Genomic DNA, 14,780 nt, shown 5'->3' with positions numbered 1-14,780 from the left:
GATACAAGTAACATAAATTATTACTACAAATTGAAACAATTACTTTATTGTTTATGATAATCTAAAATTTAAAATTCAAAGTTGTACTAAGGTCAATGGGTACAATATATTAACGAAGGTGTATAGTTTGATGCTTAAAAACCGTCAGTAAAAAGGGTAGTTGGTGGCAAAAAATAAAAAAATCAATATCACATGTTGACATTCGAAAGTATCAACAAATAGGTTTTCATTGACTCAAATAAAAATATCAACAAAAGGATTTTGACGTTCTTGATATGAACATTGGGAGTTAATTGGAAAATGAAGACCGTTTTTTAAAATAAATAAGGTGAAAAAGTTGTTTTGAAACGAAGATGACAAACATGATTTTTATTTTGTTTTCTAGAATGCTTAAAAGAGGCTGAAAAAAGATGCATTCCGACCCACTTTGACCAACTGATAAAACATTAATAGAACAAAAAGCCAACAGAAGCAAGAGACGTATTCTTGATAAGTCGAATAAAAGAAGTTGCAGATATGAGATGCTGACTATGGTTGCAAAAAATCAACAACCTTCCTCTATTCCACATTCATATTTGGCCCGCCCGAAATCAACAACACTCCTCAACAAGACCCACTTCCATACGTCTCTTGTTCATCTACTTTTGTTATAGTATTTCCTCTGTTCAGAGTGGTTTGATATATTAAAACGTGTCCAAGGCGTTCTAAAGAAAACAAAAAAAAATCACCATCTTTCCTTATTTTCTTTCAAATCTACCATTTTACCTAATTCATTTCAAAAAATCATTTTAGTTTTCCAATTAATTTTGAACATATGTTTTTTTGACGTTTTTTTTGTCGTCAACAACCGTCAAATTTGTAGTAGTAAGAATAAGTGTTTATTATCGTCAAGTCTTTTATACATATATTGTATGTTTCCAAAATCTGCACCAATTCTAATTTTCATAATTAAGAGAAAAAATTTCAAGTATGTCGGTAGTTCTAATTGACACCTAGAACCTTCTAATATGAGACTATTTTGGGATCTCCAATATCGTCCGAACGTTGTAATGAGCCTAAGGCTTTATCACTCAAATCCCCACCGATGTGATGAAACAGAAAACAATATCTTTTACAAAAGTAATTCATAAAAAAATACTGCATCAAATAAGGAATAATCCCAGATATCTAAGATACAAGTAGAAAACATCCTTAAATGGATGGTAGAGAAGAATGCACAGACAATTTTACAAGTCAATTATAGAATACTTCAAGAATGGTCCAAGAATTGTACCAACGTATAAATTGTTTATGGGAACAAAGTTAGTTCAACAAATTATGCTACTTTATTTTGAAATTCTTCTCATCCTACCAAGCAGCAGCTGTGCATCAAAATCCATTTGCATTGTCCAGTCAGCACAAGCTTTGTCCTCTAGCGTCACCTTTTTCCAATATGAATCAGTTGTCAAAACCATCTGAGTCAGTGCTGCTTAAGGATCTGAATATATGCAACAGTTTACGATTACAACATAACAGAATAATCAGAGAAGCAATTGTTTGTTCATACTAGTTCAACAAAGAAAGTAAAAGAAAAAAGTTAGCTCGTTCAAACACGACAAGTCCAAATTTCAACGAAAACGGTTCCATGCATTATGATTCCTACAAACCCAACCCTTTACATAATAATAATAAAAAAAAAAATCCCAAAGCTACACTTCATGAGTTTCTCCTTCAAAAGAATTTCTGTGGAGGTTGTAGCATAAGCTTCCTTGATATGCTGTATAATGGGTTTGTCTGTATGAAAGCTCTTGTACTTTTGGTGGAAGGGCTCCTAAAAGAAAGAATATTGACGATGCTTTCAAAGGAATAACAAACATGAGCCACACTAAATTTTAGGTAAAGAGTGACGGCAAGACAAGAGAATTTTTGTTCTCTTCTCTATGGCAAAGCATGCAATAGATAACAAGTCGACAAAATTCAAAGAGTTGGATTTCTCCTTTGAAGCAACTATCCTGTGTTAATACCTCTCAAAGTCTAAGCTTAAGAACTATAAACTTTACTTCCAAATGACTGCAGACAAATTTTTATGGACAAAACTAATACTCATGGTGGAGGGGAGTAAAAGATGTACTACTATATAAGCTAACTTTCAAATAATCATATTATGCTGGTCTATATATCATCAAGAAGTCAGGAAAAAAAGGATCCTCAGGAATTAGTTTTAACATCCCAACAGTCGCTCTTTCACCATAGCCCAACAAACTTTCTGTAACTGGAAGTTTCAAGGGAGCAAATTTATAAAAGAACTCTATTTTCCTATGACCTGTTAGACCCCCAATTAGATTTGTTTACAGCAGAAGGAAGAGTTAGTTATATTAGTTGGAGTTAGTTATATTAGCTGTTATATTAGTTGGAATTAGCTGTAGTAGCACATCACATACTCTTCACGTGTGAGTTAGTTAGAGGCCGGCAAGGGTAGTATAAATACTAATAGAATTGAGGCGGGAGGGATATGAGAATTTTGTTAGAAGATTCACTGTGATTTCTTGAGAGAGAGAAGGGAATTGAGTTTCACTCAATTTCATATTGTAACCCATACATGAATCAATAAAGAAGAGGAATTCAGTACCAAGAAGATAGTGTTTCATCATAACCTAATTGTGTTTCTTCCTTTTTTCAAGTCTTTCTGAAACCCCAACAACCATAAAATTCCAAAAGGACAAGCCAAGGTACTTCAATGGCCAAGCAAGCATAGTGCTTTGGAGATAGATTCTCAGATACCTTAAAGCTGAAGTCAACTCAAAACCCTACTCTTAATAAGCCCCCAAAATAATAATGTTATCAGCAAGCAGCCGGTCGTCCAATTTGGCTTTCCTCACATGAACTTCAAGGCCATACTGGAGACTAAAAGTAAGCATTAGAAGGATGATAGATCCTTATTCACAATATACAGACAGATGGTGGAACACAATAATCTGGAATGAATCAACAAACTACCAAAGTGGTCGACTTTGTTCAAATTCAATGATTTCGGTTCCAACTTGAAAACTGATGGTTTTGTTTATTGCCAGTTCCAAGCCCTTACTGGTATATTTGTTGATGCTTGTCAACAAGTCTCTCATTGTAAGCACACTTCAGTAAAATAAACGCACTTGAGCAGGTTAAGAAGAAAATCTAAACAGCTAAAACCACATGCTTTCCAAAAGCTATCACAATTCAAGTACATATTTCAGGAATATAGTACATTAGTGTCACGAACAAGAGAACTTCCATTTAACAATATATATATCAGTAAGGACCATATCAAATAAATTAATTCAAAGTGATTGTGATCATGCATTCAAATCCTGATCTTCATGTTAATGGAATTGACATGGTGAAGATAATCCAGCTTGCAGTCAAATAAAATGAAGCTAATTTTGTTTAAAAATGAAAGTATCATTTTCCTTTCATATATTTTTTTTAGGAACTCCTTCAGCTCAGGCTTATTAGCCTATGAACAGAATCCAGTTTTGCAAGAGAATCATTTTTAGGTACCTGTTTTTCATAAAATTTAAGTGATCCGGAGACAGCAGAAAGCATTACTTTCTTGCTTCACCTGCATAGCTTGCCTCTGGTGCTCAACGCGCTGGAGTTGTGATGAAAGTTGCAACAAGTCAATGGTGGGGCTACCTTCACCAGGATCTGCCAAATTTGATCCGTGGAAAATCCGATTTGAAATTTCAAAATTTACTGCATCACTTGTTTCAGGTGTTGGGATGGGACCAAGGGTACAACCTTCCGAAGTATTCAACCCTGATGAACTGAATTTATTGGACACACCACTGACAGAAACCTGGGAGCTTACTCCCATGAGCTTTTCAGAAAGTTGACTCATGCTGTAATGATTTTGGCCATCAAGTAAAACCAAAGGACGACCAATGGGAATCCCTGATGAATGAGTTGAGGAGTTTTGTGTTTGAGATGACAGAAGAGAGAGAGCACAACCGGAGTCGGATAATCCTGATAGTCGGTCGGTTGATGCTGCACTATAAACATTGAAGTATTCACTGCCTAATGAGGGGTTGTGAAAGTAAGAACGAGAATTGGAATTCACACCTCCTACACTAAGAGGATATTGATTACTGTTCTCTTTGAACATATTTGTGGCAGATGCATTCGGTCCATTGTCATGGAAAGGGGGAACTTGAGTTTCAATATCATAGGGAGAGAATAGGGATTTTGAATGCAAGTGGCCACTAGGAACATGAACAGCAGACAAAGGCATATATTCATTCTTGTCTTCAATTTTCACAGTCCTACACCAATCACTTGTTCCATATTTCTCTGGATGCAAGAGACCATTTGGTAATATCTCTTGGCAGATAAAGGACGTTGCTGTTAATGCCGTTCCTTGAAGCCTGCTACCTGAAGTTCATTTAAACAGTTACACGACCAGAACAATCTGAAACCCTAAAACTAAAATAAAAAGAAAACCATTTAAATTATTCACAGGAACAAAATATTAAATCAAGAATCGTCAATTGGAAAGTCGTATATCTGTGCCTTACGTCAGTCCTTCATGAACGTGAAACAGATTTGGTAATGTGTCATGCCACAAAGCGCAGAACCAATAGTTCCATAAACATTTGACAATACAAATATAGGAAGCTGCAGGTTTTTTCAATATTTTTTAAAAACTAGTTTTGGATCTTTATATTTCCAGTCGACTATTCAGGTCACTCATAATCAGCAGTCATGAACAAAAATATTTGTTGACATGAGTCTCATTACATCAGGATCAGAGAGAAGTTGAGAAGAAAAAGGGATGATAGAAGCCAAAAATTCCATTGAGCTCTTTCAGTTTTGTAATGGAGCTTTTGTTTGGAGAAAATCATTTGACAGAAGAAAGGCACACTAAAAATTCAGATGGATCTTTAGGTGGTATTTGTGTTGGTTCAACCAAGAAGTAGTTAATTTAATAGCTACAATAACTGAATGGAATGCATGACAAATTAAAACATTTCCAATTGATGGATAATGTCATGTCTGTGCATAAGTAATCGCATCAGATTCAAAATAAAGGGTCGACATCCAGAAACTAATCTAAACCTTTTGCTTCTTTTGATAAGACTCCAGTAGAAGAAAAAAAATCCAAAAACTCAAATTAGTTCATTAGCTGTTTTGTTAACATTTGATAAACCATTTAGACTATGTTTCTATTTACATTGTCCACGGTCTAAGCGTATATCAGAACCAGACAGATATTTAAGAAGATCCATACCTATGAATATCAACGGCACAATATATGTGTGTGTCGAAAGATCATAGGAACCAAGAACATGGGGGAAGCTAAAAACACATACAAAATAATGAGCAAGCTAAGGAATGGTTAAGCACACTGAATAATAAAGATTCCTCCTCATCTTGATGAATTTCAATAAATGAAATTTAATGCTAATTGATGGAGCATATTAGGATAAATCAATAACAAGTTTAGACAATGGAATCAGAAAATTATCTAGCGACTAGCAAGAGATTCCAGGTTTAATGAAGCCATGCAGAAAGTTTTCATGACATCGAGCAGACAACTGTGCACATATGCAAACAGTGTAATAAGAGTAGGATTGCAAGATATGATCCAGTTTTAATACCATTATATGACTGAAGAAACCTTCCAGTCCTGCCAGAATTTATAGCCACTTGAGGCTTTCTCCGACGTTCATTATGACCTGCAAGACGTTTACGACAGCTGCGCTTACCATCATCAAATTCAGCTAGCAAATGAAACCTGGAAGTCAAAAGCTAAAACATATTACAGCAGCAATCCATACAAATGATTTGCTTTGTGGGTGTGGGACAAGTGGTAAAAGCCTAGGATAAATGCCCTATCAGGACTTTCAATGAGACCACCCACTTCCCCTCATTTTACGTTAAGTGTAAAGTTAATGACGATGTTAATCAGCATAAAAATCAGGTTCAAATGGACTACAATTAATTTTATGCACCTGTGAGGATCTCCAGAGAGAACGATCTAAATATACATAAAGCTTGGGATATCTTCTACACCAGACACATTTATAGAACAATATGTAAAAGTTATACGCTAATTTTGCAACTAACTATATATAGATCAAGCAAAACTAATTTAGCAAATACATTGACCTCGATGAAGAAAGAGATAAGCACACAAAATATTAGAAGTAAAGATAAACAAAACTACTTTTATAATTTCAGAAGAATCTGTGCAAAGCACAACACTTAACATCCAGATCCCAAATTTAAAGGGAAAATAGAGATTTTCAGGATAAGTAAGAGAGAAAAAAGAAGTACTAAAAGAAGTCAGGGATCTTAATTCGAGGAAATTAATTAGTTGAAAAAAAGAGTTGGTAGCAATTTTACAAATAGAACCTCCTTTCTTTTTGCTTTTTTCTTTTTCGGAGAAAAACTTTGTTTTTGTTTCAATAGATGTAAATAATGAAAGTACAACCGACGTATGAAGCTTTGTTCAGGAATGAAGTTAATTCTTTTTCATGTTAATCAGTTATGGGAGACAAAAAGTAAACACATAGGATTATGACTGATGAAAATTAACAAACCTGCTACATTGCTGACAAAATCTTTGTTCTATACCATTCACAATAACTTTTGCAGTTTTTGAGTGAACTTCACAAACTTTATGCCTCTTGTGGTAATCTTTACAGGAGCTGAGATCCTTATTACAGCCATAGACTTGGCAGAAATAAGTTTGGGAATTCAAACCGGAAGCTCGTACCCGTTTTGAAGGCATCGACGATTCAGATGATGAGAGAATGGGGGCTCCCTTAAAAAATTTGTAACCATGAATATCCCTTTGGTCAGCAAATCTCCCCAGCTTTAAATCGATAAACAAATCTCGGCTGCTAGAATCCACAATAGAGCTAGAAAGCTTTGAAGTGGATTCATCCTCCCCCAGAAATGCAATGGAGGAATTCATAGCTGGATTCAGAAATCTTCCACCAACAACCTTGCTACTCAAAATATCACAAACTGAATTGTCGGGTAATTGTTTCCCAATCATTTCAGGGAAAACAAGTTCCCCAAAACCTTGATTATCAACCTGTTGACTCGTTGGTAACATAGTGCTACTAAAGCTGCAAGGATGTTTGAATTCCCAGCCCAACAAAGAATCTTTATTCCTTGCAAGTGAACTAGTAGGTGAATTCATTTCATCAGACATACATCCCTTTCCTTCAGAAACATAACTCCAAGACTCCATTACAGAAACAGAATGAATCGGCAGGAGTTCACCTCAAAAGGAAAAGAAATAAAAATAGCCTTGAAAATTACAAGACCACCAACTCCCTCTGGTACAAATTCACCCAAAATTCAAACCAAAGTTGTACTTCACTAGTTAAACATGGAAGATCTTTCATAATCACTGTTCAAAACCTCAAAACACCCACATGAACACAAGAAGAAGAAAACCCATGTGTCGTTTCCATTTCTTCCCCAACTTAACATCATAGCCAAAAAAGAAAAAACCCCAAATGGGTTTTGGGGAAAAAAGGAAGAATATATCAAAGAGAATCTCAGCTCAGAGAAGCACACGACTGAATAGCAACAAAATCAACCCAAAAACTCTGAGCCCTATGTGAATCATCAAAAGGAAAAAGAAGAAATCAAGAAAAAAACAATCAATAAGGTGAATGCAAAGAAAGTCCCAGAGAGATTACAGAGCAAAGATGCAAAAAAAACCACAGACCCAAGTACTGAAAAGCCATCAAAGAGAGGGCTATAAGAAGGAAAACAATGAAAAGTTACTGAAATGGAGAGAGAGAGAGAGAGAGAAAGAAAGAAAGAACTCACTTTAGCAGTAGACACTGTTCATAAGTGGTATTATGATAAAAGGCTGAAATGGGGTTTACTTAATGTCAAAGATATTTTTGGTGTGCTACACAAACTCCATGGAAGAAGAGCCTTGTGGCTGCCATTTCTGGGGACAAAGAAAGAAAAGAAAAAAAGGGGATTAGAAGGTAACGGTTTTAAGGCTTTGCAGAGCAGTCGTTTTCCAAAACGAGTTATTTGCTCTGATTAGTTACAAACAAAGTAATTGATGGATCAAAAAGAAGAAATTTTTCCCACTAAAATTGAGACTTTCATGGGGTTGTCTTTGCCAAGGAGGCAAAATATTGATTGATTCCCCCATTACCCTTCTTTGAGTCAACGATTATAACCCAAAGCTTTTAAGACAAACAACAAAAGCCTGTCCTTTTCTCTCTCTCTCTCTTTTTCTACTGAATCATTGCGTTATTAAACAGTTAAACCTTACCAAATTTCGTACCTAATTCTCTCATTACCATTATTGACGGAGTAGCATTTCATTTCTTTTCTTCTAAAATTTCAACTTTTTTTTAAAAAGGAAAATAAAAATCCAAAACGTTGTCCGCTCAAGGTTCGTCCACTATCTGTGATCTCACCTTCCCTTTGCATTAATTTTCTTTTCAACCCACAATTTACCCTTTTTTTTTTCATATCTATCTAATTGCATAAATCGCAAGATTAGTACAACAAGTTCGTATGTTTATTATTGTTATTTATGGATTAAATTTTTATAATTATTATAAATTTGAGGTTCAATTCTAACACTCGTCAAAATTTAGGGGTCTGATTTTATTACAATTTGTCTAAATATGTGTGTAAACGTCATTTTCTTTTAGTTCTTTGTTTATTTTCTATTTGATTCAAAAAAAAGTTTGGAATGTCACCTATTTAGTTCAAAAATTTTGAGTTTAAATTTAAAATAAGTATAATTAATTAAAAATTTACCATTTTTCCTCGCTATAAATATTAAACTTTAATGTTTCACTTTATTAATAAAGGTAAATATCAATTCAAATTCTAAAATTAATAATTATATCAAATTTATATGTAACAAGAAAAAAAATGCTTTCTTTTATTATTATTTTTCGTTTTTTTTTTTTTTTTGTAACAATGAGCTATTTATTAATATTTTCTTAAAGCCAAATCCAACCCACCTATTATTCAACACTTTTTTTCTTAAAAGCAAAAACAACATTATATATATATATATATATATATATATATATATATATATATATACACACACATACTGTTAGAAGACAAAATATGGTGATGACATTTAAGAAGTTGGAATCCCTCCATTTCTACTCTGTCCTTTTATAACAAAAAAACAAAATATACCATTTTTTTTTATAATAAATAATATAAATTTAGGTATGAAAAATAAATTGTGTAATGAATTGTGATTAACATCCAAAGTTTCATTTATAAGAATGAAAAAAACACAGATAGAAGAGAAGGAAAAGAAAAATTGTTTAGTTGAATGACAGATTTTGTTTGCTATTACTCTTTTCTCAATACCGTAAATTTTCCTTCTATTAAAAAAACATTTTCTAACATGAATACGATCAAGAATACATTGTTTTATCTATATTATTTATCTAACATAAAGTATACTAATTGTAATTCATTAATAACAAAAATATATGTATAGTTTAATCATAAGGTTGTATTTATGAAAATATTGGATGATTGACTTTGAAACGGTGCACATGAAAAAAGACGAGGAATATGATTTTAGGTATATTTCTTTGAACATTTTTTTTATTAAATTCTACAAAACAAACATTTTAAAAATTAAAAAAAAAAAAAAAAGTAGTATCTACCGTTCGATAAAATACACATATATAGTTTGATAAAATCCTAATCTAAAATTCTACTATATATATATATATTCTAAATAGTAAAAAAAAGAACTAAATTTTCTTAAAAAATAGACATAATTTAATTTATAAAAGCATGAATTGAAACGAGTAAAGTGTGTGTATATTATATATTATGTTAATATAAAAAAGCAAAGGAATTAATAGTGAGAGAGAGAGAGTTTGAAAATTCAACAGAAACTGAAGCCATGCAGATTCGAAATAAATAAAGTGAGAGTGACAACTAAATTTAACTTATCAAATTGCGTAGTCAACACCACCAACTTTAATGCTTCTTCTTCTTCTTCTTCTTCTTCTCCTCCTTCTTCTTCTATTATTATTATTATTATTATTATTATTGTTATTGTTATTATTATTAAATATTAATCAATTAGTTAATTAATTTAAGACATTTATTTTATCTTATTATTATTATTTTTTTAATTTTAAGATGTTGGGATCTAAAAGACAGACCCCACAAGCAGCAGTGTCATAATTTTATGAATTTTTTTACATACAACTTTTTAACCTTTGTAGTATACACATTCATTGATTCCATTATAATATATGCTTCATCCAACGGTCCCTATTTCATCTCACATCCCCTTTGTCTTATCGCTATCAAACATTAATCATTCATTAATTTCATTTCGTCTATTCTCTTTGGATTTTCCCATCACCATGGAACTAAATTTCTTTTTCTTTTTTCTTTTTCTAAAATAACAATAATGATAAAAAAAATAATTAAACCAAAAAGGATTTTTTTTTTTTTTTTTTTTTTTTTTTTATAGATCGGTCCCAAGAGGAACCATTCAACCAATCTAATTAAAAGTACGATATAATCGGATCTCCTAACCTCAATTTTTGTTAGGAACAAAATTGAAAATAATTTTAACGTCCAAAATTGAAATTGGGATGTCAACTATTTTATGTTTTTATTAGGTTCAATTATATAAAAGAATTAAGTTTAAATTTTGAAGGCGTATTTTAATTCAATATTAAAAAACTTCGAATGTTTTTTTCTTTTCCTTTTAATATTGAAAGTCTTGTTAATTTGTTGATCACTTAATATACTTCATCTATCATGATTTTGGTTTATGAAATTTATGTTTGTTATTTTGCAATTTTTTGTAGTATGATTTTTCAGTTTTTTTATTAACAAACTCTTGAATTCTTACAAAGAAAAAAAAAACTAAAATTATAAAGCAATTTTTAGAATGTATTTATGTGTTTAATTTGATGAAAAGTAGATAATATAATAAAAGAAATCTAGAGAGACAAACTAAAGTTTATAAGCTTAATTTTAAAAAACAAGAGGATAAGGAATTATTAAATAGCAAATAACACTTTTAGGATTTGAAAATTTGATTTGATTTTTAAAATACGCCTAAAAAGCATGGTATGCAAAGAAATCGATTTATTGAAAAATAAGTATTTATAAACATCATTTTTAACGATCAAATGTAAATTTAAAAAAAGAATTAAATAATTATTAAACATACCTAAAGTTTATCAAATTTGTTCTCTCTATCTAAATAAAACAAAAACAAAACATTTATTAAAAGGATTGATGACTTATATTTATTAAATTAATGTTAGACTAAATTAAAGTTAGTTAAGAGATGATAATAAATAATCAAAGTTAATTAACTTAATTAATAGCAATTAAAGTGATGAAAGGTAATCGATATAACAATTTTTATTAAAAATCGAATATTCGATCTTTCACTCAATCAATAAAACTAAAAAATTACTTGTTAAGAACGACGTGAAATTAATTATTATATATTTTTAGAAGTCAATAGTTAGAATGAAATATTTTATTTGAGTTTGTGTTTAAAATTAGGTATGCTAATTTAATTTAATTTAGTTCCAACCAATAATTGTCCCTAAGAAATGAAACTTGATTTGAAATAAGACATCAAAATCAAATCTAAATATTTCTAAGCATTCATATGTACTTTCCTTTCATTTAATGTTAATTACACATAAACATCTCTACCTCATCAACTATATATATATCTATATATATATCTATATATATATATATATATATATATATATATATATATATATATATATATATATATATATATATATATATATATATATATATTAATATATGTTAATACGTTTATTTTATTTGAATAAATAATAAAACGTTAAATTTTCATTTTGCATGTGTTTAAATGACAAAATTTTATAGTAAAAATTTGTAACATTATTCTAACAATAATATAACAAAAAAATTTTGAAATAGTAATATCATAGATAATTATAGATTATAAAAATCAAAAACCAATCTCAAACAATATGGATGGGCCCACTCCATTATTTATTTGAAATTCGAGGTCGAACAATTATATATATATAATTGTATTAAATTGTCGCAAAACTACTTAAAATATTTACAAATATAGAAAAATTTTATACACCAACAAAAAGATACTATCAATATTTATAAGTGATATTTTTCTATATTTATAAAAATATTTTAATTTATTTTACTATATTTAAAAACAATCGTATTAGAAAAATAAACTTAAAACAAAAATGAATGGAATAATTTAAGTGAATTATTTGAATATCTAGATGGAGTACTAATATGGTAGAGTTTGGGCACCGTAAGAATGGGTATAGGTTTAAGAGAGTGGAGATTTGAGAGCAAATCTCACTGTTCAAACACTGTTTGAGTTTTAGGTTGAGGATTGAAAGCTCCATTCCACCAAAATTTCTCTCCTTTTCTCTCTCTCGTCCCCACCGAAACTTATATCTATTCTTTTAATTTTACGACATCTTACTTATCTCTAAAATCTAATCGAACATAGTTCAATATAGATATGATAGAAATTTTTATAAGGTTACGACAATTAGTCATTTTAGAAGTAGATAAATTCAAATCACAAACTACGTGGTTATTAATATAGTTAAATGCCTTTACCACTTGAATGATGGGTAGGTTTTGTTTTTATGACTCAGTAAAAAATTCCTCGATTAAACAAGTGGACCAATCCTCTTACACTAGAAGGGATAATAATTCACATAGTAAATCCTAATAAATGTGTGTTTCTTATTTTTAATTATTATTACCTTGTTTACTTTACTTAGTCTAAATAATTAGAAATTAAATCAGAATTAGTACTTTTTTTTAGTGAGGAAGTTGTAACTTTTTTTACTTAAAATAATTGGAAATAAAATAGGAATTTTTTAATTAATTTAAAATACATTACTAAATTATTTGTCGATATCACTTTTTTTTTTTTAAATTGGCATAATAATATTCAGTAATAAATGTAAATTTATTTTGTTATATATATATATATATATATATATATATATATTTTTTTTTTTTTTTTTTTTTGTAGTAATATTTTTTCATTATTAACAAATACCAATGAATTCAGATAAATTACATCAACTAAAAAGTATTAATATAATGATACGTAATAATGTGATTTGATATCAATGCTCGTAATCATATATATGGGGTTCGATCGTGTGTAGCTTGAGATCGTTAATAAAATCAACTTATTAACTAAATAAACTCGAATATTTTCTATCTCGATATCACGTAAGCGACCTTATTCTATGAATCTAATTATTTTAATAGTTTACTTAACCGATGAAAAAAAAATTTCATTCAGACGTGTTATGTTTATCTAGTTCTTTTTAGTCGTTGTGACATCTATATCTTTATATATTATATAGTTTACTTAGTTGAAAAAAATTCTTCATTCATACGTGTCACGCTTATCTAATTCTCTTTTAACTTTAGTTTAAATCTAACTTCTTAATTAGCAATTCAAGTTAACTTTGAACTATATTGTCACCGATAATTTTATTCCCATATATTCACAATTCCTATCTTCAAAGAATTAATTGTTTGCCTTTGGATTGAATTTTATGTTGACTATTTGTTTGGAAAATTAGTGGTTCTATTCAGTTAAATTATATGCTCTTTCCATTTTGCAATACAAAATATTCGTCTCATTTATTACTGTTCTTTACTTCTTATCTACAATGTCAAACTAAATGACGTACATCAATATCAAATGTAGTCTATGTAAAGCTCAATAAAAAGAACAATCAAATTTCGTTTAATAACACTTGTTAAGAAATCAATAGTCAAAGATAAAACGAAAAACACAAACCAACAAAAAAAACACATAAACTTACATGATTTAATAACAGTGTGTTAGCTATCGTTCATGGAGAGAGAAATAGCAGTTTAATGTAAAAAAAAGAAAATTCAGATTACAAATCAACAATACATCGAAACTCCATATTTAGTTGTTTAAAGCAAAATATAATCAGTTTCAAGACATTTCAACACTACTTCAAATTAAACATCGATAAACTAAAGTAAAGTTAATCATCCAGAAGTAATTTTTAAAAGAGAAATTTTACCTTTTTACTTTTTTTTTCCTCTTCAAGAAGAAAAAGACAAAAAAAAAAAAAAAGTAAGTAAAATAAAATTAAAAAAAAAAAATGGAAAAGGTTTAAATTGTGATCATATATATTTAATTTACCACTTACCCATTGAATCTAAAATAGAATGAAAAGAGAGAAGTGATTTTGTATGTATGGACCAATTTAATTTAATATTGAAACCAACAAGTTGGTGGTTGCTTAGGAAGATTTTGTCTTCTTTTATGGCCCCCTAAACAGCTGCCTTTGGTCCTCCCTATTCAATGCCATTTTAAATGCATTTTCTTTTTCTTTTTCTTTTATATATATTTATAAATAATTTTAGTCTTATTATAGCCTTTTTTTTTTTAGTTGAATAAAACAAATTTTTGTTAAAAATATGGGAATCTTGATCTTCTTATACAAATATTTCTTTTTGGATGGTTGTGTATTATATGGATGATAAATAAATAATCTTAGTAATGTTGCCATGATAAATGCTACAAAAAATGGGAAATGTATAATTCTCATTAAATACCAATCAAATAAATGTATCCATTTAATACTTTACACACTAAAAATGGAGTGGAATTTTTGGGCCAATTATGAAACCGAAAACAAAATTTTAAAAAGGGTTTTTCTTTTTCTTTTTTTTTTTTAATTTGAAAGTAGAGATAATAACTCAAAAGA

The 14,780-nt window shown here is 29.7% G+C and overlaps 1 protein-coding gene across 2 annotated transcripts; it reads right to left on the bottom strand.

The window, feature by feature from the left end:
* Nucleotides 1-1,109: 1,109 nt before the first annotated feature.
* Nucleotides 1,110-8,116, bottom strand: LOC103494063 (squamosa promoter-binding-like protein 6). Of its 2 annotated transcripts, none has more exons than XM_008455084.3 (5): nucleotides 7,807-8,116; nucleotides 6,558-7,587; nucleotides 5,613-5,749; nucleotides 3,517-4,386; nucleotides 1,110-1,421 (listed from the first exon to the last, which is right to left on the bottom strand). In XM_008455084.3, the coding sequence occupies exons 2-4, from the start codon at nucleotides 7,214-7,216 to the stop codon at nucleotides 3,533-3,535; spliced, it is 1,650 nt and encodes a 549-aa protein (XP_008453306.1). In that variant the 5' UTR covers nucleotides 7,217-7,587; nucleotides 7,807-8,116; the 3' UTR covers nucleotides 1,110-1,421; nucleotides 3,517-3,532. The 2 variants fall into 2 exon arrangements, with proteins under 2 accessions (XP_008453306.1, XP_008453305.1); XM_008455083.3 differs by having other exon boundaries at nucleotides 1,110-1,477; nucleotides 7,807-8,114.
* Nucleotides 8,117-14,780: the final 6,664 nt, after the last annotated feature.

This window comes from Cucumis melo, chromosome 2, assembly GCF_025177605.1.
Source record: "Cucumis melo cultivar AY chromosome 2, USDA_Cmelo_AY_1.0, whole genome shotgun sequence".
Classification (NCBI taxonomy): domain Eukaryota; kingdom Viridiplantae; phylum Streptophyta; class Magnoliopsida; order Cucurbitales; family Cucurbitaceae; genus Cucumis; species Cucumis melo.
Note: the sequence above shows the minus strand (reverse complement) of the source record. Positions and strands in the feature narration are given on the sequence as shown.

Coding starts and splice junctions, on each gene's coding strand:
- LOC103494063 (XM_008455084.3), bottom strand. CDS start 7,216: ATGGAGTCTTGGAGTTATGTTTCTGAAGGAAAGGGATGTATGTCTGAT. Junction 5,750..6,557: donor TTTTGTCAGCAATGTAGCAG/GTTTGTTAATTT, acceptor TTTGACTTCCAG/GTTTCATTTGCTAGCTGAAT. Junction 4,387..5,612: donor GTTTCTTCAGTCATATAATG/GTATTAAAACTG, acceptor AATGAACTTCAG/GTAGCAGGCTTCAAGGAACG.